The sequence below is a fragment of the Tetrao urogallus genome, assembly GCF_951394365.1.
Source record: "Tetrao urogallus genome assembly, chromosome: 27".
NCBI classification, from domain to species: domain Eukaryota; kingdom Metazoa; phylum Chordata; class Aves; order Galliformes; family Phasianidae; genus Tetrao; species Tetrao urogallus.
Genome location: NC_136840.1, coordinates 1,905,276 through 1,927,430, shown reverse-complemented (window position 1 = coordinate 1,927,430; position 22,155 = coordinate 1,905,276). Strand labels below are relative to the sequence as shown.

Sequence of the window (22,155 nt, the reverse complement as noted above, 5' to 3'; positions counted from 1 at the left end):
CTAAGGGACTGGATAACGTTTCACTGCTGACACAGTGCTTCTGTTGCCTCATCTGCATTGGAGGAAGGGGAAACATCTGCAACTCTGTCAAGGAGGAGATGCTTTTGGCTTGTATTGTCAGATGGAGGGGAAGAGTCATTCATCCACCTTAGTGTGTGCCTGTGATGAGAGTGGGAGCAGCTTCTCTAGGGGCTGCAGTAGAGATTGGACTGGAATGTCCAATCCAATGCCTGTTCTCTGTTCCTTGCAAGGTGTTGGTAACTTGGGTTTGCTGTGCAGTGAGCTCTAAATGCAAAGTAGATGGGTGGTGAAAGAGATCCCAGGGAAGGCACTGGTTGTGAGTTGTGATTTCACAGTTGAAGCTGGATCTGCTCTCCTGAGGGCAGGAGAAATGTGGAGTAAGTACTTAAATTAGTAGGAACCCTTTTCCATGTCACTGTTGACTCCCTCAAGTCACTGAAGGGGAATGCATGCCGTCAGCCTGAGAGAATGTGAGGAAGGAATGGTTCTCAGAAAGCAACAGGTGAGAGCTAACAAATTGCCTGCACTATATGTGACCACACATGCAAACCTGTGCAGTTCCTGCTGTGCAATCCATCACAGCAGTGCGTGGAGACCCAAGCATATTTTCATGTGGGCTTTCTCTTTCACTGCCCTGGCTCACCCTGCTGTGCTGCTGCTGTGTGTCAGTCTTTCCCAGAACTGAGAAATATCTGACTTAAAGCTGATACGAGGAACCAGTTGGAAATTCTGCTGGAAAGGTTTTGAGTAGTCGAAGGTCCAGAGGCAGACAGGTTATGAAAACCTGAGGAGTAGCCTTTAGTTATGTCAAAAAAAAAAAAGCCAAAAAAAGTCAGTTTGCTGCCATGCCTCTGGGAGATGTTGTTTGGGTTTGGAATTTGGGCAGGTGCAGCCACAGTTAGCTGTTGCAGGGGGTGAATACAATGTGGCTTGTCCTCCACCACCCCTTCCTGCAGGCCCTGCAATTCAAGTGTATCTGGATCCTGGTTACCCCCAGTGTGTTCTGTTGTGCTCCTCCCCATGCAGGAGTGTCTGACCAGCAGTGACCTGAGTGCCACACATCCCTGTAGGGGAGAGTAGAGCTTTGGCTGTTTTGTTTTGTTTTTTCCTGATGTATTTTATGGACTGAGGTCAGGGCTGAACTCTAGGCTTCTCCCAGCCACACACACAACTCATGTTTGCTTCTACCCCTTCAGAGCGAGAAGCACCATCCTGCATTGTGCTGAAGCAGTGACAATGGAAAGCTGTGTATAAATACTGATAGATGGGTTGTGTCATGAGCTGATCAAGATCTGTGCTGTCAGCAGGAAAAATCAGGTCTGCTTAACCTAAATGGCTAGACAGCTCTGGAGAGATTAGCAGGTAGTACAGGGCAGGGGTGATCTGACTTAGGTGACAGTCTTTTCTATCAAGGAGTCACATGTGAGCTAAACAGTGAAGGTGATTTTGAATGTGAGTGTCAGGGACATCACAGCGCCCTGTTTGTCAGTGCAGAGGGGTAAGAAGCTTCTGAATTGGGTTTCGATATGAAGCACCTATGAAGACAGGCTGAGGGAGCTGGGCTTGAGTAAAGAAGGCTGCGGGGTGACCTCATGGCAGCCTGCAGGACCTAAAGGGAGCCTGCAGACAGGAGGGGAATCAACTCTTGGAAAGGGGAGATGACAGCAGGACAAGGGGAAATGGTTTGAAGTTGAGGGAGGGGAGATTGAGCTTGGATGTCAGGGGAAGTTCTGTGCTGTGAGAGCGGTGAGGGGCTGAACAGCTGCCCAGAGAGGCTGTGATGCCCTGTCCATCCCTGGAGGTGTTGGAGGCCAGGTTGGATGGGGCCCTGGGCAGCCTGGGCTGCTGTGAAATGTGGAGGTTGGTGGCCCTGCATGCGGCAGGGGGTTGGAGCTCCATGATCCTTGAGCTCCCTTCCAACCCTGGCCATTCTGTGATACAGAGCGAGTCCGGAGTCTGGGATTTTCTGTGCTTTTAGACACCGTGGAAATAGTTGTTTCAGAGCAAGCACTTGAAGAGAGACGCATGAAAACAGTTCAAACCTCCCAACGCTAAAGAGGAGCGAACTTTTCTTCCTGTAGCTTCTCGCGGCTGGGGGGGGGCGGTCCGGCTGCGGGGCTCCCAGCGTGCGGAGCCGCCGCGGACGGGCGGGCGGTGGCGCCGCTGTGCCGGGGGAGCTGGGGGGGAGGGGCGGAGAGGCAGCCCAGACTCTCATTGGCCGATCCGGAGCGCGTTCCCGACGCCTATTGGCTGCCGCGACAGCCGTGGGGTGTCCCGGCCGTGGGCGCTTCCACGGCTCCATTGATCGCGCGGCGCCGCCGGTGGAGGGAGCGGACGGGACGCGATGAGCTGCGGCGAGTGAGCGCGGGTGGGGCGGGCGGAGGGAAGGGTGCGGGCTGGGAACGGGGCTGCGGCCCCAGCTGTCCGGCAGCCAGGGCTCATTGCCTGACCCCTCTTCACCTCTAGGCTTTTCCAGGTCTATAGCACGCGAGCTGTCACTCCCCCAGCTATGCCTGTGGACCTGGCCATGCGGCTCTGCCTGAGCCGTTCACCCCCTATTCGCAAGCTACTGAATTCCTATGAGGAGCTCCGGGGCAGCCGGGGACGCAAACCGCTCCGCTCCTGTCTGAACCTGAAACAGAGCGCAGATCATGAGCCTGAGTGGAGGGAGAACACCAAGAGCTCCAAAAGTCAGAAGAAGAAGAGGGTGGTATTTGCTGACATGAAGGGGCTCTCATTGACAGCTGTCCGATTCTTCTCAAAGATCGAGGAGGACCTCTGTGATTTGCAGCATGCCCTGTCAGACCTCACCTGCTTCCGGCCCAGGTTTCGGGACTCGCACTCGGAAGCAGGCAGGTATGTGCTGGACTTCCCACAACCCTCTGCAGACTATGCAACCTTCCGCAGCTGCCTGCTCAGCAACCTGGTCTGCCTGGAGAGCTGCCTGATCCAGGACCATGCCCTGTCTGGGACAGTGAAGGTCAGAAATATTGAGTACGAGAAGAAAGTCATTGTCCGCATCACCTTTGATGGCTGGAAGAGCTTCCGAGACATCTCCTGCCAGTACATGCATAGCACGTATGGCTCAGCAGATACGGACACCTTCTCCTTTGAGCTCTCCCTTCCCAAGCCTTCTAGCTCCTGCAAGGCCACAGAGTTCTGCATTTCCTTCCGCTGTGGGCAGAAGACCCACTGGGACAACAACCACGGGAAGAACTACAGGATCTACCACTTGGGTGTCATACGCTTACCCTCCCATGCTGTGAAGAGTGCCAAGGGGGCCCGGGAGCACCTTGGCACCTCCCGGGCCGCTGCCCTCGTCCTTTCTCACCTGCAGAGCTGGCGCCATTCAGAGCCCCAAGCCCCGTACTGGTAGGGAGGTGCTTTGGAGGGGGCTGTAGGTCCCTTATGTCCCTGCTTTGGTACAAGGGCCCTGGGGGAGGATGGGAACAACAGCATCAAGTGCTGCTCCCAGCTCTGTTAGCTTCTCCACGAGCCTGCCTGGCTACGGTACAAGCAGCTGCTGGGCTTCAAAGCTGGGCCCCGCTACATCTTAAGCTGGGAGCCGTTTCGGTGAAATTCCTGCCGGTCCATCCTCCAGGCAGCGCTAGCACGAGAGAACAGGAGTGACAGTGGCGTGAAGCCGGCCGACCCCGCGTGTGCTCCGGTGCGAGCCTGCGGCGCGATCAGCGGGACAAGTGCCTTCGTGCAGGCGGAGGGAGCGGCTCGGGGCCGTCGCGGCGAAGCGGAGGCGGATGCTGCAGGCGGATGCTGCAGGCGGGACGTGGGCGTGACGAGGCCGCTCGGTGCGCCTCGCTCCGGCCGCGCTGTTACGGGAGGCAATAAAGTGACGGCACGGTGCGAGTTCGCCTCTCATTTCGGCGGCGTGCGGCGCCCCCTGCCGACAGGGAGGTTTGCCGCGGTGCTGCGTGCGCGGCCCCGCGAGAAGCGTGATGACGTCAGCGCACGCGGGGCGGAGGCGCGGCGCGCACGGTGCGTGGCGGGGGCGGAGCCGGGCCCGGCGGCAGTGGAGGCAGGTGAGTGCGCGAGCAGCCCGGCCCGGCGCTGCTCCTCCTCCTCCTCCCCCGCCGTCCCGCTCCGGTCCCGGCCGCGATCTCCGTCCCGCTGCGATTGGCGGAGGAAGCGGAGAGACGGGGCCGGGCCCGAGCCGTCCGCGGACCGTTAACCGGCTTCCGCGTTACGAAGCGCGGCCTCCTCCGTGCCGCGGGCCGCGCCGTATCGCCCCGCTCGCGGTGCGAGCGCCCCGCCCCTCCGCACCGGCAGCCGCTGCCAGCGCGCACGAAGGTCGCCGCCGGTCCCGGCCCTGCCCGGATTCGCCGCGCCCGTGGGCGGTGTCCCGTAGGCCGTAACAAAGCGCTCCCGGCCTCGGCTGACCGCGTTGGGTGGAAGGGCGCGGCTTCAGACCCCGAGCGCGGGGCTCCACGAGAGATCGGGGGCTGCCGGGCCGTGGCTGCTGCTGTCGGGTTGAATCGGGCACCGCACGTGGCCGCTGGCTCGTAGGGCCGGGGCACGGCGGGGACGCGGAGCTGAAACGTGAAGCTGAAACGTGGAACTGAACGGCTGGCGGGGCCGAGAGCTGCCGGGGCCGGGCCGACAGTGAGAGCTGTGGCCGAAGGACGGTCACGTTTGTGGCTGCAGAACTGCTGCTGATAGAGAATAGTTTGTGAAGGTTTGTAGAGGTGCAGTTTGTGTTCTTCTGAAGCAGTAACGCCGCAGTGCCAGCAGCTGCAACACTACGTACAGGGGAGCAGAATGCTATTCCCACCTTCATCCTCTGAGTTCAAGCACTGTTCCATCCCACCCTTAGGCTGACACCGTGCCCTCTGGCAGCAGGCAGAGATAATATCTGGAGGGAGTTCTCCCCTCAGCAGTCGCTCCAAGCTGTGCTGGCCTCATGCAGACCTGTTCTGCCAGGTCATCCCCTGCCAGGGCTGCAGTGCTGTGTTGACCTTTGACTGCTCCCCGTGTCCCGGTGAGTTCCACCGTGGCTAATCATCAGCAGTAATTCTCCCCTTGGGCTAACTTCCTGTCATGCATTGTTTGTAAAGCTGCCCTGTGTAAGCAGTAGGTGAGCCACACCCCAGGAACCTGTGTACAGGGGTAGAGGAAGTGATTCCTTCCCAGGAATCCAACACACAGCTGGCTCCCTGAGCTTGGATTCCTCTGAAATGAGAGGGGTGCTGAGGGCTCTGTCATTCAGAAGGGTTTTCTGCTACTTCATTGGCTCTTTTCCTGTACTTGGGACCTGTTTAGATACACTCAACATCCTGTGCTCTGGAGTGGCTCTGGTCAGAGCCACTCAGTACGAGATTTGTCTGGGAGGAAGGCACAGGATGTGTGTCTGATGGTGTGAAATGGAAGCTGGAGTACCAGTCTGAGTCTGAAGTGTCTCAGGAGCTGCTTGGAGTGATGTGTCCTCAGCCTGATCAATGCCCTCATGCTTTCAGCACCCACTGTCCTTGGCCTCCTGCCATTGACGTCTCTGAGTTGCGTGACTTGCCTGACTTCAGTTTCTCTTTCCTCCTCTAGTGCTGGTGACATGTGAGTGCCTGGTCTACCAAGAAGCCAACGCACTGTTTGGAGAGCTTTCCAGGGACACGGGTTTCATTTGAGTCAGTTACAACTCTTCAACGTGAGTGGATGCCAGAAGCCTCTGGAATTAAACTTGTTACAGGCGTCATGTGAGGATCTGAGCCAGTCTCTGTATCCTGGAAGGAGCAATAATAGCTCCACATACAGTAGGCTCCTGCAAGTGCCAACTCCCTCAATTTCCTCCAATGCAGGCTCAGAGATGGACTTCATCTTGTCCCCGTGAGGAGACTCTGCATACTCTCAGAAGCCTGAGACGAATTCTACTGCCAGTGTCTTCAGAAGCTGCTCCTCAGGAGGACTTGCTCAGCAGTGCTGTGGGAGAGCCTGTATTCACACAGCTGTTCCAGGACGGTACTCACTGCAAACCCATGGAAGAACCTGCCTGCATGCTCCATCTTCTTTGAGCTCCTTAACGTGCACTGTTTGAACTGTTTGGGACTCCTGGCAGTATTTGCTTGTTTTCCCAACCTCTCTCCTAGATACTGTTCGTTCCCTCTCTCACAGAGCCCAAAAAGGATGTGAACTTTGGAATGGGGTCTGTGAGCAACAGCGGACTCATTGCACGTGTGAGACTATTACTGAATAGTAGGAGGACTGTTTAACTGCTGCAGGCAGCCTCCCTGTTTGGCTGCAGGGTCGCAGGGCACCAGCCTTGCTTGGGCCCTTCATCATGTTCCTCCTGCTCCCCTTTGACAGCCTAGTTGTCAATCTCTTGGGAATCTCCATAACTGTCCTCTTCACTCTACTCCTGGTTTTCATCATTGTGCCAGCAATTTTTGGAGTCTCCTTTGGCATCCGCAAGGTTTACATGAAAACATTATTGAAGATTTTTCAGGTAAGTCACGTTTTCAGAATTTTCTGTGCTGAAGGATGTTTACAGGGGTCTCATCAAGTGTGTTAATGGTAGGAGGAGAAGCTTTTCCCATTCTGTAGAGCACAGCAGACACCAGGGCCGGGAGCATGGTTTGCTGTTAATGTGCTGGTGCCAGATGACCTGCTGCAGTCACCTCAGCCAAATGCAATTTACTGGATTTTTGTTCACAGGTTGTGTTTTTTTTTCTCTGTGGTGAAGCTGCTGAGTCTTCAAACGAAGCAGTAAGACAGCATAGCCCATAAGTATGCAAGCAGTACAGCAGTACCAGGGGATGTGCTGGGAGGAGGTGTGTGCTTGGCCACGTTAATGCAAGGCAGAGAGCTGTCACAGTTTGATATGGAAGGAAGCCAAAAGGGGTGTGAGATGTGACAGAAAGGAACAGCAGTCAGCGTGCTGCTCATCTCCAGTATGTTTGGACGAAGCAAAAGCAGACAGCAAGGTGGAACTTCAAGTGGCTGCAAGCCCTGGGCAGTCTGTGGCCAGAACACAGAGCTCCTGAGTCCCAAAGTGCTGCCTGCTTATCTGCTGAGCCCAGCAGTCACAGCTGGACCTGCAGCTCTGAGGACAGCAGCAGCACTCCTTGCTCCTCTTGGCACGAAAAAGCCAAGTGGAATTTTCCATGTTGGGGTCATGCTGTTCCCCTGGCTGCCTTCAGCAGACTTATTTCTGGGCCATCTTAGCCAGCGCCTCTCCTTGAATCAAATCCCTGCTGAGAGCAGAATTTTTGCAAAGCTCCCAGTAGATAAAACCCAAACCAACCCAAATCAACCCAAGCCTGGCAGCTCAGGGAAAACGAATAAGACAGCACTGAGCATAGCAGGGAAGTTTCAGGCTTTTCAATGTGATGTCCAAACTTCTGCAGTATTCAGTTAGCTAGGAACAGAGCTGGTCTTCTCTGGGAGCATCTCTGTACTGGCTGGCTGGAGAGGGCAGCCCTGCAGCTTGCTGTTTTCAGTGCTTTGTCCAAGTCCTCCCAAAATTTGTGGTGTGAGGGGGAAGACCCAGTGCTTTGTGACGTGCTTCATTATCGCTGGTGTCTGAAGATCTGGTTTTTAATTTAGTGACTGAACAGAGAGAGAAAAAAAAAATACGAAGAATTTTGGCTTATCTGAAATGGAACATTTTGTTTTACTGTAATTATTTTTCCTTTCTTTCATTCGATGAAGGAACGTTTAATCTCAGCACATTTTGGTGTTCAATTTTGCAGGCATTTTTCTGAGAAGAAATCTATTTCAGCTTTTATCAAAGAACCTTTGTGGTGGGAGAGAGGAGCTCTTTGGCAGAATGTCTCCTAGATTGACGTAAAGCTCAGTGGCTGGGTCTGGTCATTCGGAATTGTAAGAGGAGTATCATTCAGAAGAATATTTTTCAAGTTCTTGAGGCAGGTGTTGCAAACACAGCCCAGGAGGCAGCACCTCAGTCTGGCAAGGTGGGGAGTTGTGGGGCCCAGGGTGGCAGCCACACACCTGTGTTTGTGAGGAGGGAAATCTGCCTACTGCTTCCCACGTGGCAGGCTGGGTTTTCTGCCTCTCCCATAGTGGTCTCTACTGTGGGGCTGGCAAGGAATGTGCCTTCTGTACAGGCTTCCCCCCTTCTGTTGGGTCAGAGCTTCTCTTTTGCCTTCTGGGAATGGCAATGTCTGGACAGTCTTCTGCAATCCTGCAGTTCCTTGTACTTGCAGAGGAGGCTGCCAGATGAGCTAGAAGCTCCACCCCCAGTTAACATTCCCACATCACTGCTTTCTCATCTTACAGTGTCATGAGTTGAGACTGGGAACCCTGGAGTTCTCAGCAGTTTCTGCTTCTTCATGGATGACTGATGGAGTAACTGAGGGTTACTCAGTCTTGAGGGTGCCTGCTGCTGCTATTTTGGACTGACTATGAACTGAGAAGCAGTAGGGAGGGATCCCATCTCCTCATCAGGCTGGCCTGATGTGCTTAGCAGCAGCCTGAAAACAGTCTCTGCTTTGAGTTTGGAGGAATTCAGTAGTGGAAAATAGTGCTGGTTCTGTTATCTGCTTGCTGAGCTACATCACCTTCCAGGAGGGCATGCAGGATGGAGGTCCATGTGGAGGCTGTGCAGTGGCAGCCACGTGCAATCAGCAACAGCCTACAGGAGGCTGTAGAAAGACTTTCTGGGCCATCTCACCACTGAATACCATTCCAGCTTCTGGCACTCATTCTTCCCCTGGAGCTCTGCTGTGCAGAATGGTACACAAGCGTGTGCACAGTATGTCTTTCCTAAGTGCTGGTCACCTTCCCATTACTCCTCCTGTTCCATTTCTTCCCAATCTAATGTCTGCTTCCATTTCACTTCAGCTGCATGTTCATCACTTACAAAGTTCTGCATGGAAGCATCCTGCTTTCATCTCATTTGGTACCCTTAAGCACAATCTTCTCCAGAAGCCAGCTGTGAATCAGGAATAGCATCAAGTGGAGCTGCAGGCTTTGACAGTTCTGTTTGCTGTGTGTGTCTCTTGCAGTGGGCAACACTGAGAATAGAACGTGGTGCCAAGGAGAAGAACCATCCGTTATACAAGCCCTATGTCAATGGTAAGATCCTGCCCTTCTTGGGCACATCTGAAGTTGATATTTCTGCATGGTAAATGGAGTGTTTTTGAGAGCTGAAGTGTGATGGATGCCCTCTCCACATAGACAGATTGGCAGTGGATGTGGAAAGGTCTGGTGCGTGAGGCACCCAGGGCGTTTCATGTCTAAGTAGTCGGGAGGGCTGGAGGAAGGAAGGGAGCCTTGTGTGGGTCCACAGAGATCCCCCTGGCCCTCAGCTGTCATTCAGCAGGCCAGTCACACTTTGCTCAGAGCTGCCTGTGGCTCGTTGCAGGTATCATTGCAAAGGAGCCAACATCTCTGGAAGAGGAGATCAAAGAGATCCGTCGGAGTGGCAGCGGCAAAGACCTGGACACCCCTGAGTTTGAGCTCTCAGATATCTTCTATTTCTGCCGCAAAGGCATCGAGACCATCATGGATGATGAAGTGACCAAGAGGTTTTCAGCTGAAGAGCTGGAGTCCTGGAATCTGCTCAGCAGAACCAACTACAACTTCCACTACATCAGTCTGCGCCTCACTGTACTCTGGGGACTGGGTGTTGTCATCCGCTACTGCTTCCTTCTGCCCCTCAGGTGGGTGCTGCTGCAGAAACCTGTGACCTGTTCCTGGTGCAACTGGTCCCCCAGCTCACAGACCCTGCTTGATGTGTCTGGGAGAGACAGGTTATGTGATGGGCAGAGCCTCTGGCCTGGATTTGCTAGCATGTAGCTTCTGTCTTTCTGCAGGATAGCCCTGGCGTTCACTGGCATCAGCTTGTTGGTGACTGGTACTACAGTGGTGGGATATTTGCCAAATGGAAGGTGAGTTGGCCTTTGTAAGAAGTGATGGGCAGCTCCCTGTGCTGTTTGAGACCTGATAGTTAGGAAAGTTTCCTGCAAAGCCTGTCTCTTCTGCGTGCTGCAGATGAGGCAGGGGGTCCTGTCATCTGTAGCCTGTCAGGAATGTATATGTTACTACTTTAAATAAAAGGCCTAGATGTGAATATTAAGCCTGTGACAGAGCTCTTAGCCCAGGTCTCTGCAAGGAGTAAAAACAGAGAAGAGCAAAAGCAAAAGTTTGGTTTTCATGAGATGTGAATCAGTAAGCAAACAGCACAACCAAACAGGAGGGGTGTTTACGTGGGCACGATGTGAAATGGGATCTCCTGACCTCACACAGCTGGGCTGAAATGGCCCCGATATGAGCAGCTGGGGCTGATGCTCTCTGTTCTGGGTGCAGGTGTAAGGAGTTCCTGAGCAAACACGTCCACCTGATGTGTTACCGGATCTGCGTGCGTGCCCTCACAGCCATCATCACCTACCATGACCGGTAAGGCAGTGCTGTCTGCTGCAGTGTCTGTGCCTCTTGCAGGCCTCACTCTTCATCCTTCTGCCCTAATCTGTGCTTTTGTTTTGCATTTAGAGAAAACAGACCCCGAAATGGAGGCATTTGCGTGGCCAATCACACATCCCCCATTGACGTGATCATTCTGGCCAGTGATGGCTACTATGCAATGGTAAGGTCTGCACCCCAGCTCTGCCTGCTGTTGTGTTGCTTGCTTTCCAGCAAGCTTGACCTCCCTTGGTGCTTGCTGCATCTTTACATTTAGAGCCTGGAACTTTTCCTCTCAGCCTTACAAGGACTGGGGTAGAAAGATGAACTTCAGCTTAGCAACAAAGCTATAGGAGCTGCCTTGGCCTGCGTGTGTCCCCAGGTCTTGTAACTTACATTTTCTCACCCTGTTCAGGTGGGTCAAATCCACGGAGGGCTCATGGGTGTGATACAGAGAGCCATGGTGAAAGCTTGCCCCCACGTCTGGTTTGAACGTTCTGAGGTCAAAGACCGTCACCTCGTTGCCAAAAGGTGTGACAGCTGCTAGCTGCAGGGGGGCTCTGGAGGCTGGGAAAGGGTTGGGGGCTGCTGTGTGGATTGCCAGGACAGCTCCAGTGATGATTGGTGACTCTCTTCTGTTTAGGCTCACAGAGCACGTCCAGGACAAGAGCAAACTGCCTATTCTTATCTTTCCGGAAGGTGAGTTGAGGAGTGAGGCCAGGCAGGCACCTGGTGGAGGAAGGCACAGAAGCCTTCCTGTCTCAGTGATGTTACACATCTTGTGCACATACAGAGCAGGGTTTGGAGTGTCAGGGGCAATTGCTGGATTGCCTGTAGGTGTATAGCTTAGACTTCTGAACTGACCTGCAAAGATTGTGCTTGTCTCTTACAGGAACCTGCATCAACAACACGTCCGTGATGATGTTCAAAAAAGGGAGCTTTGAAATTGGAGCCACAGTTTACCCTGTAGCCATCAAGGTATGAGAAGGCAAACATTTTTACAGCAGAAATAGTTTCCTGCTTACAAGGTCAGCATTGATAACCCAGCATTGGCACTACTGGGTCACAACGGCCTGGTCCTCAGACCGTGGGATATGGGGATGCTGAGCACTGATGTGCAGTGGGGGAGGGATGGCCCATAGTTGGATTTGATGTAGAACTCGGAGCCTCGGGGAAGGTGCATCCATTACCTGACATTCATAAGCTCTCCTTCCTCCACAGTATGATCCACAGTTTGGAGATGCCTTTTGGAACAGCAGCAAGTATGGCATGGTGACCTACCTCCTTAGGATGATGACCAGCTGGGCCATTGTGTGCAGTGTGTGGTACTTGCCCCCAATGACCAGACAGGTAGGTAAGGTGAACCTGCCCTGTCTGATCTGCTGCCTGTTTGGCCTCATGCTCTGTCTGAACAGTGTCGTTTTCCTTCAGTGTGATGAGGATGCTGTCCAGTTTGCCAATCGAGTGAAGTCAGCTATTGCCAGGCAGGGAGGCCTTGTAGATCTGCTCTGGTGAGTCTTGCCAGACATTTCTCCTCCCAGCTCTATTCTTTGTTCTTGGGTCCTGATAACGTGTTTGTAAGCTGCAAAGCTAAGTTTGTGTCTTGCACTGGGCAAGTAGACCTGTGTAAAAATGGGGATGCATGTCCAAAACTGCCTTTCTATGGTCAAGACCAGCATTTTGACTTCCGTTCTGTGTGTTGGGCACCAAAATTTCACTCTCTGAATGCAGCTTGCTCTGGGATACCCCAGTTCTTACTTGATGTTGTTCAGCAAAGCATTTTGAAGGTTGAGAACCTCCCTTGTCAGGCATTGAGATCTTTGGAGCCTGAGAGGTTGAGGGTCCCTGCAAGCAGCATGGTGCAGTGGTGCTGGATGTGCTGAGCACTGTGCAGGGCTGTGTGTGATATTCTTGGCAGAGCATGAGGTGAAAGGAGCTGCCCCTGTGTACAGTCAGCCTTCAGTATGCCCTGTTAACCTAAGGGACAAATGCACTCATCGGGTTGATGTGGGAGTTCCAGCCTGCTCAGAGCAGCAGTGTCAGTGTGTTCCTTTAGCTGCATTGTAAATGATTCTTTTTCTAGGGATGGAGGTCTGAAGAGGGAGAAGGTGAAAGATACATTCAAGGAGGAGCAACAGAAACTTTACAGCAAAATGATTGTAGGCAACCATGAAGACCGGAGCCGCTCCTGAGTCCTCTGTCTCCAGCACTGTCTCCAGAGCTCTGCCTCCAATGTGAGCCAGGTCTTGTACGAAGCAGCTCCATTTCTTTGGACTTTGGCTACTCCAGAGCTGTTTGGACTTACTCCTTCATCTACTGGCTCTTCTTTCCAGGAGGCATTATTACTGCCTAAAGCCTTCAGGCCTTGGGCAACTCTTGGCACAGATGCCTTCTTGTTACTGTTACAGTAAAGCCCCTTGCAGGGGCAATATTAAATGAAACACTTCTGGTGTCATATGCTTCCATATGGTGTTTACAGGCCCAGGGGGAGGGCTGGTGTGTTGATGTGCATGTGTGTCAGTCACAAGTCTCCCACGGCACAGAAACTGGTGAGCTGTGCTCAGATAAGCTGCCTTGACAACCAAGGGAACCTTACAAGCCTGTGCCTCTCAGGGCTGCAGCACAAAACGCGTATTGCTGCTCCAGCCTCCAGGCTCATGGAGCTTTTCCCTGCCTCAGGTTCTTCACACTGAGCCCCCCAGTTGTGCCCTGCTCTGAGTGGCTTTGGGGAGCCACAGGGAGGATGCCCAGTGCCCCCTTGGTGTCCCTGCACTGAGCTGCAGACAGGCATGCTGCACTGGGCTGGGGACATGAGCATCACTGCTCATTTGGGGCAGGTTCTCCAGTCTCCCTTCGCCTTTCCCCAGCCACTTCTCCCTGAGCACTGATCACAACCAGCGCTCCACTTTTCCAGAGGGATGGGGCATTGCTTTTAGCTGTGCAAATAGCTGCACACAGAGGCAGGGGCTGTGCCAGGAGCAGGCGTTGCCATGCTGGGTGCCCATAATACCCCTGCATCCAGAAGCTGCAGTTGCTTGCTGGTCTGCCTGCAGCAGGGCCCTGGCTCTGTCACGGGTGCAGTGGTGGCAGCAGCAGTCTGTGGCTCCTGGCTGCTTCCATCCTCGTTGTGCTTGGGGCCCATCTTCACTGTCCTGCTGCCGCTGGGATGCTGTGCAGCAGGCTGGGCAGGTGAGCAAGCACGCATCCATCTTTCCTCAGCTCCCCCTCCCTTTGCTCCCAGTCAATATGTCTCTCTCCGATGGGAAAGTTAATAAATTTAGCTCTAGATTAAAAGTATTGATCATTTCATTTGTAAGCGATAAATAACCGGGGGGAGCGTGGGGCAGCCCTTGGGGTAGGGGCTGCCGGCCCTGGCAGCAGCAGCCATGCAGCCCGTTGGGGCTGGGGGCCCTCATATGCATTCTGCCCAGATGCTGGCATTGATTTGCTATTAGTCTCCCCACACCACCCAGTAGCACATCATTCCCGGAGCCGCTATTAATGGCCTTTTGATAAATAATCACTTGTAAGTCAATAAATTTTTATTAAACAGTGTGGCGCTTTGATTTATGAAAATCCGACGGGGTTTGTCTGGGAGAAAAGGGATGTGGAATTGAAACGGAGCTGCCATCCATCTGCCTGCCAGCCCACCCTGCTCGAGCTCCAGAGTAGTGCCCAGTGAGGAGCACAAGGAGGACCTGGGACGCAGCGCTGGCTCTCACCATGGCCTGGGCTCTGTGAGCCCTGTGAGCTCCGGTGCTGGCTGGAACATCCACAGCAGCCATCAGCCTTGCCACGTGCTTGGCACCATCCGTTGGTTCTGGCTGCAGGGCTGCAGGACGAAGAGAGCTGGAGGTGGGATTAATCCTGCACTGCAGCCCCGTGAGCAGCTCTGCAGCTCAGGTACAGCCGTGGGATGCTGAAGGCAGCCAAGCTGTGGCTGCGATTTGTCACTCCTGGGCTGCAGCCGGCCCTTTGCCACCTGCTTTATTTGTCTCCCAGCACTGACGTGGCATCAGACAGGTGTTAAACTACTTAATCACTTTAAAATTGTTTTAATTTTCTGTTTTCTATTGATCTCCACAGCACCAATTAATCAGCTCACTGGACCAGGCAGTTAGTACATTAAAAATTGTCAGCCACGTCGAACAGCTTAGAAAATGTCAAAAAAATATCCCAGCAGCAGCCTCACACTCTGGCCACGCAGAGAACGCTCCTGCACTGCAATGCCCAGGGATGGTGCATGACTCCACAGCCCTGCAGCAGAGCAGCATCAGCTCAGAGGAACCCAGGGGCCGCGTGGTTGGGGTAGCATTGCACCTCCCATGCTTGCTGGGGTGGTTCAGCCTTCCCCAATACCCCAGGATGTGCAGCAAAGCTGTCCGGGATACCTGCAGAGCTCAAAGTGTGGTGGAAAGCAAGGACCTGGAGTTGTGTGCGTGCCTTGGGGCTGGGCAGCTGGAGGCCCAGTGTCAGCCTGCAGCATCCCAATGCCATAAGGGAGCATCGGGGGCTGCTGTGATGCAGGACCTGCACTGTGCAGGTGGGGACGTGGACACTAATGCTGCCTGCAGCTGCCAGAGGGGCCCCCAACAGCACCTCCGCTCCCGTGCCACGCTGCCAACCACTGCGCAACGGCCCAGCAGCACCTTATCATTGCCTATTGATTTCTCCACCAGGACACCGCAGCACTGTTTGCTTGCACTTTGTCAGCTCTCGGCGGCCCCAGCAGCAGCCCCTTGGCACCTCAGGCAGCAAGGACAGGTGGTGGCCCTGTGCCATCAACAAGCAGAAGCTGAGCCAGTGGGAGCTGGGAGGGGGGGACATGGCCCCAGGAGTGCATGCAGCCTGCACCGAGCTGGGTGCAGCATGGGGGGGCCCCCACAGGTTGGCAGCAAACAAGCCAGGGCTATTGCTGTCGCATCAATCCTGCAGCCCCGACAGGTGAATGGGCTCTCACTCACACAGTTAAGATAAATGATATTTATTTGCTGCTAATAGGTTCCAACAAGAGGCCCTAACGAGTGACTTTTGGACAGCACTTCTTGCTACCAGCACACACCCAATCTGGGGAAACTCTGGTGGACATTCCTGCCCCATACATGGACCCCCAGCCTCAGCCCCTTCCCAGCCCAGCCTTTGGGGCACCCCGCATTGCAGACCCATGTGGGGCAGGGGCTTTTATTTCACTGCTGCTGTTCCCAGACCCTGAGCCCTGGGCAGGAGCTGCAGTGGGGGCACAGCAGAACCCATTCCCAGTTGCTCAGCCACTGTGTGTGCCCAGCCCCAGCACAGAGAAGGCTGCACGGTGCTTCCTCAGCAGCAGCCGAATCTTCTCATCGTCAGAGTCAGGGTCCAGGGGCTTGTTGTACTCATCATCCTCGGTCTCAGAGGCTGCCCGCTCTCCACTGGAGCCCCCCGCCCGCTGCGAGGAGGAGGAGGGCTCCAGGGCACTCTTCTTCCTCCATTTGGTGCGCCGGTTCTGGAACCAAACCTGCAGCCCAACAGGGCTGTTAGCAGCCGCCTGCCACACGCCCCACACACCACACACCCCCCACTCACCTTCACCTGGGACTCAGTCATGCCGAGGGAATATGCCAGCCGTGCCCTCTCTGGCCCTGCCAGGTACTTGGTCTGTTCAAATGTCTTCTCCAGAGCGAAGATCTGATGCCCCGTGAAGGTCGGACGCGTGTGCTTCTTCTTGTGCAGGCTGTCAGTCAGGTGTGCAGGGGCTTTGGGACAAGGGCAGTAGGTGAGCACCGGACTCGTGGCTCTGGGCAGCCCAATCCCCACGCCCCTTTATGCCGCTGCTCTCCTCCAAAGTAAAACAATATCCTGGCTCCACAGCTTCGACCTCGTCCCGGGAGAGCCGTGTTGCCTCCAAGGCTGGGCTCTGCACCTCCTGCTTGGGAGCAGAAACTATTTGCTGTGCTGAGAAGGGAACAAGCATTAGGAGCAGCATGTGACTGTGGAGCCACGCTGCACTGAGAGCACTGTGCCCATGCCCCCCACCTCCCTAGCATGCAGTGGGAAGGAAGTACGAGCTGATCCATCTGCTCCGTGAGCATCACCTGGAGAGGGGAACAGGGCTGCAGGTCACTGAGCCAAAGCCCCAGCCCCTGGGTTTTCTGTGGGCTCCTAACGAGCTAGTGCCTGTGCTCACTCAGCACAGTCCCATCATGGCAGCAATGTGCTCCTCAATGTCCCTGCCAGCTGCGTGCCAGCCATGACAGACCTTGTTCCTGGCATTCACCAAGGGATGCTGCTGCCAGGGGTTGGGAGTCTCTGTGAGTAGACGCTCTGCCTGTGCTCTGCCTAAGCTCCCCAGCCGTGCCCCCCCAGCACATCCCCAGGTGTCAAGCTGTGCCTCACACAAAGCAATGGAGGAGATGGGGTCCCACCAGCTGCCCACCCTCTCCCAGCCCCGTACTTACGGCCACCGCACTGCCGGCTGCCCTGCCAGTCGGGTGCCTCTGCCCAGCAGCTCCTGCCCCGTGGCACGTAATCGCTGCTGGCTTTAGGAAGGGCCCCCACCTGTGGCCCATAATAGACGCCTGGGGAGCTCAGTCCGTTAAATCCACCTGCGTGGGGGTAGCTGGGCAGTAGGCTGCTGTTTGGAGTCGCTGTGGGCCGGCCGAGGATGTCGGAGATGCCGTGTGGGGTGCCGGCAGCCAGTTGGGCACCCAGCCCTGGGGGACCCAGCTTGTAGAAGGAGCTCTGCACCGAGTACTGGCAGACAGGTGCCTTGGCCTCAGGGAAGGGGGCCAGTGAAGGGCCGCTGAGCAGGAAGGTGCCTGGTAGGTTGGTGTCCATGGCTCCTGGACTGCTCTCAGAGGCTGGCACTCCGAGGGCATGATGCGCAGCCCATCCCGGTCGGCCTTGGGGCTACTGGCTCGCAGCGTCCACACCAACTGCCACGGTGCCAATGGGCAGCCGAAAGGCTGGTGAGCTGCCCCAGGGGGGCCAGGGCCACGGCAGCAGGTGGTCACTGCCTCGGTGGCAGCTGCCCCCGGCTGACCCCGCACCCGACGTGGCACCGGCACCGGGCACTCAACTTGGGCTTGGGAAGAGGCAACATTTCTCTGATAAAGATGAGGTCTATTAGAATACGGCGCTCCCATTGGCCGAGTGGTTTCAAAGGCTAGCGCCCATAGGCCGGATCCCCGCAACCTCGATTCTAATTGGCTACGTTCACGGGCAGCCCGGGATTGGCTCTGCTCAGACAAATCGTGCTTTGAGAGCCGGCGGCGAAGAAGCCGCCGCGGGGCCCGGGCTGCGAGACGCTGCGTTGCAGCACCACGGCCGCTGGACAGCGCCGGGCGGACCGCCGGGGGGGGGGGGGGGAGGAAGGGGAGGGGGTGACAGAATCACAGAATGACAGAAACACCGAGGTTGGAAAAGACCTCCAAGATCGTCCAGTCCCACCATCACCAATAGCACTCACTAAACCACGTCCCTCAACGCAAAATCCAAACGTTCCTTCAACATCTCCAGGCTCGGTGACTCCACCACATCCCTGGGCAGCCCACTGCAGTACCTGACAGCTCTTTTGGAGCAGTAATATTTCCTAAAGTCCAGCCTAAATTCCCCTGGTGCAGCTCGAAGCCATTCCCTCTAGTTCTGTCACTGTTACACGAGAAGAGGCCGACCCCCAGCTCGCTACAACCTCCCTTCACGTAGCTATAGAGAGCAATCAGGTCTCCCCTGAGCCTCCTCTTCTCCACACTGAACAACCCCAGCTCCCTCAGCCATTCCTCATCAGCCCTGTGCTCCAGACCCCTCACAGCTTTGTCGCCCTTCTTTGAACCCGCTCCAGGGCCTCAACGTCTTTCTTGCAGTGTGGGCCCAAATCTGGACACAGCACTCGAGGTGCGGCCTCACAGAGCTGCGTACAGGGGACAATCACTGCCCTGTTCCTGCTGGCAGCACCGTTCCTGATGCGAGCCAGGATGCCCTGGACCTTCTTGGCCACCCACGCACACTGCTGGCTCGTGTTCAGCCGCACCAATCGACACCCCCAGGTCCGTTTCCTGCATGCGATCTTCCAGCCATCACCCCCAAGTCTGTGGCGTTGCCTGGGGTTGTTGTGGCCAAAGTGCAGGACCTTGCATTTGGCCTTGCTGAACCTCATCCTATTGGTTTCAGCCCAGCTTTCCAGGCTGTCCAGATCCCTCTGCAGGGCCTCGCTGCCCCCAGGCAGATCCACACTTCCAGCCAACTTGGTGTCAGCCGCAAACTTCCTAGGGTGCACTCAGTGCCCTCATCCAGGTCACCAATAAAGATATTGAAGAGGACTGACTCCAGCATTGACCCCAGGGGGACACCACTGGTTGCCAGCTGGATTTGGCTCCATTCACCACCACTCTCTGGGCCCGGCCCTTCAGCCAGTTCCTTATCCAGCCAAGAGCGCACCTGTCCAAGCCACGGCCTGCCAGCTTCTGCAGGAGAATGCATTGGGAAGGAGAATACTGTGAGAATGCACTCCCCCACCCCACATCCTGCAGGGCTCAGCTGCCGGCTGGGCTTCACTGCAGCACTCAGCAGCCTCCACCTTCCCCTTCCCCTTGGAAAAGCAGAGACGAGACGTGATCTGTGTTAGTTTCTTTATTAATTCATAGTCCGATAGCTGGTGTACTGGGATATGATCTATACATCAGGGGCTAAGACAGGGAGATCCAAAAGGCTTGTTTCCATAACAATTAAAAAAAGGAAATAAAAGTAATTTTTAAAACTTCTAAAAAGCTTCTAGTGTGCAGACTGCAGCATTCTCTAGGCTCAATGTTGGGTGCAGCCTCCCCCTACCAGCCCTACGAGCAATCTGAGCGCAAAGCAATGTCACTGCAGGTGCCGGGCACAGTTGCAGCACAGCACATTCCCTAAGGCGTAGACTAGGCCAAAGCACAGGACCCACACACAACTCTACGGTGATGCTACAGGGTCAGCTGTTGCAGTGGGTCTAGGTAGGTTATTGTACACAGCAAGGGTAATGGATGGAGTCTGTGCCTACTTTGAGGTGGGGTGAGGAAGGGGTTGCCTTGCTTTCCATGGCTAAGCTGGGCCATTTGCTTTGCTGCATCTGGGCTTTTTATCCAGATTGCAGCAGAGCCAGAGACTTTCCTGGCATGTGTGCACCCACTGTGAGACAGGGCTGCCCTGCCTGAAGCTGGAGGTGGGCTTGTTCTGCATGTAGCCACGGAGAGCAGCATCAGGCGCTGCTAAACAAGTCCACAGCCACCTCTGGGGAAAGGGCAAGGGGGTCTCCACACCACCATGCTACAAAGGCCAGGCCCCCACATTGCTTAGGTAAAGGAGAGAGCTGGGGTCACAGATCTACTGCTGTCTGCATCCTGTCCTTCCAGGGTCAAGTTTTGTAGCAGATTCAACCTTCTGCACATCTCAGTGCTGCCTGGGCAGCCCTGAGCACCACGATTCTCCTGCCAGAACAGCTGCCCCAGCACTGCCCTTGCTTTCAGGGTGACTGCTTAGCTCGGTGGCTGCAGAAGGCATTCACTTGGCCAAAGTGCAGCCACTCAAGGAAGCAGCTCCCCCCATTTCTGGGATTGGTCCTGGGTGGGCCAACATCCACGGGGTCAAGGGTCTGTGCTCATTTGTGCCCTCACAGGGAGGCCAGGAGGCCCTGCAAAGTAGTGCAGGGCTTCTGGCTCCTGCCAGCTCCTGGCCCATCTCCTGAGCAGATATTGTGCTGAGTAGAGCTAGGCACAACCCAGTGCGTGGCACAAGCCTTCCCTGCTCTCACTACCTATCCTCCCTGGGCCCCAAGCACCTCAGTGCAGGCTGCCAGCCTCACCCCAGCTGAAGCCAGCACAAACTGGGGCTTGCACCATGGACCAGCCCATGGGGCTGCCCCCGTGGGCCTCTCTCTTCAGGCCAAGAAGGGACCAGACTCAGATGGAAGGGCAGGACAAGACAATCTGCCACCCTGTCACACCTGTAGGCTCCCAGCTCTATTCACCAGAGCTGCTCACATACTCCAAAGGCTTTGCCCATCCTGCAGCCTGAAGAGGTATTTGGGAGTGGAGCTGTTAGTGCTTTGTACATACTGCTAGAGTGTCCCTAGGTGTTTGCATAGTATTTATTGGTTCATATACACAAGGCTGATTGCTGTACAGTTTACACTTTCAACATAAGCAACGAGCTCAGTGCTCGGCCCAGAGCCCTGCCCTGGCAGGAGATGCTGCACATGCTGGGGAGAGGAAGGGCAGCCCTGCATCAGGCAACACAGCACCCACAGCCCTCCTCTCTCACATCCCCCTGTTGCTGCCCTCCCCCTGCCCCAGCACTCACTGAGAGGGATAAGAAGCGAGTCCAGCAGAGGCAAGAATGGTGACGGGGATAGAGCCCCTCTTCTCCTTCAGTGAGCAGCCCCAGCCTCCTTCCTGCCACTGGAGCACTGCACAGGGATGTAGTGACGCAGGCGGACGTGCGAGGGTGGATTCTTCTCCCCTCTCATTTGCTGCCAGTCCAGCTCTGGCCTCCCAGAGGAGCTGAAGGATGCCCCTTGTGCGTGCTGCTGTCTTTAGGCTCCTGATGGCAGCAAGGCAGGGACAGGGTCCCTCTGTTTGCTGGAAGTACTGTAGCTCATGCGTCTTGCAGTCAGTCAGTCATGCGGATAGGACGGTAAGTATCTCGTACAGAAATCATGCCATTAGCCTATTGAAACATGTACAGCCAGCCCTGCTTCCCTCCAATCTCTGTCTTCCTCTCCTCTCTTCTCAGGTTGGTGTGGAGATCAGTGGTTTGGTGTTGAGGTGAGATCCTGGGGAGACACAGAAAGACGCAGAGATGGGGTCACCAGGCTCACGTAGTCCCAGCCTACACTTGTTCCAAATGCACCCGTTCTGACCACCCACAAGATGAGTTTTACAGCAGGGTGCCAGAGAGGCAGCATCAGAGCATCGATGAGTGCCCTGCCTGGAACCCTCAGCAATGGCACAGATGGTAGCAGTGGTGCCACCTCAGATGCAGAGAGCAGCAACAAGTAGGAGCTGAGCTTCACCAAAGCCAGAGCAGCAGTGGAAGGAGCTGGGAAGGCTGCTGTACAGCCTGGGACAGACATATCCCATCCATTGGAGGCCAGCCCTGTTTCAACAAGGGTGACTCACTGCACCTTGTTCTCACAGCAGCATGGAAGACCCCATAAGTTGTTAACACATTTCCTGAGCTGCTTTTGCATGCTGTAGAAAATAGCAAGAGTAAAGCAGCAAGTAGACTGCCTCGAGTGAGGCTGGCCCAGGGACTCTCTATGGACAGCTGCAGACAATAGACACTGTCTGTATGACCATATGTCCACAAACACAAAGGTCTTGACTATATACCACAGATATCTCACTAACAAAAATTAGAAATTGGAGAGAGAGAGAGGAGACAGACACCATCATGCACATACATCCCTGCTACCTTTAACCCAGCAGTACAAAGAGCTGGCACAAAAGGAAGAGCAAAGGGGGGGGGGTTACCTCCAAAGAGGCCATTTGAGGGGGGTCAATGCTTCCCCCTTTTCAGACTGGCTCGTTTCACTATCTGAGCCCCCATCCTGCTCCCGGAGACCTCCAGTTTTGGGACACGCACTTGCACCTCCTCCTGAGGGAGCCACAGGGACAGGAGGCAGGACATCACCCAGGTGAACAGACAGACACAGAGAAAAGGACAGGAGAGGGAAAGGCTGAGTCAGTCAGCAGAAGACACCAAGCAAGAAGACTGGTGCAGGGGCAAGAGCAGCCCCTGGCAGCCTTAGGAGGGAAACAGGTG

The 22,155-nt window shown here is 55.2% G+C and overlaps 3 protein-coding genes and 1 pseudogene across 4 annotated transcripts in view; 2 read left to right on the top strand and 2 right to left on the bottom strand.

Annotated features, from left to right (window-relative positions):
- The first annotated feature begins 2,494 nt into the window (after positions 1-2,494).
- LOC306956016 (protein phosphatase 1 regulatory subunit 3C-B pseudogene) lies at positions 2,495-3,397 on the top strand (annotated as a pseudogene). The gene has a single exon. The product of its transcript is annotated as a protein phosphatase 1 regulatory subunit 3C-B pseudogene (transcript).
- A 2,907-nt stretch (positions 3,398-6,304) lies between these two features.
- GPAT4 (glycerol-3-phosphate acyltransferase 4) lies at positions 6,305-12,578 on the top strand (the record flags this gene model as incomplete). The annotated part of the gene is made up of 12 exons (XM_079547467.1): positions 6,305-6,469; positions 8,991-9,060; positions 9,350-9,647; positions 9,801-9,875; positions 10,294-10,383; positions 10,477-10,570; positions 10,802-10,917; positions 11,030-11,085; positions 11,279-11,364; positions 11,608-11,736; positions 11,818-11,897; positions 12,470-12,578. 12 exons carry the CDS (start codon positions 6,305-6,307, stop codon positions 12,576-12,578), a joined length of 1,368 nt encoding a protein of 455 aa, XP_079403593.1.
- A 3,071-nt stretch (positions 12,579-15,649) lies between these two features.
- On the bottom strand, positions 15,650-17,199 carry NKX6-3 (NK6 homeobox 3; the record flags this gene model as incomplete). Its single annotated transcript, XM_079547362.1, has 3 exons — positions 15,650-15,880; positions 15,949-16,118; positions 16,821-17,199. 3 exons carry the CDS (start codon positions 17,197-17,199, stop codon positions 15,650-15,652), a joined length of 780 nt encoding a protein of 259 aa, XP_079403488.1.
- Positions 17,200-21,888: 4,689 nt separating this feature from the next.
- The window catches only part of ANK1 (ankyrin 1), a gene marked incomplete at both ends in the record, with an annotated part of 46,938 nt that continues 46,671 nt past the window's right edge, over positions 21,889-22,155 (bottom strand). The window contains one exon of the mRNA XM_079547429.1: positions 21,889-21,987. Within this exon, the coding sequence (XP_079403555.1) occupies positions 21,889-21,987 (99 nt within the window). The remainder of the gene's footprint in view (positions 21,988-22,155) is intronic.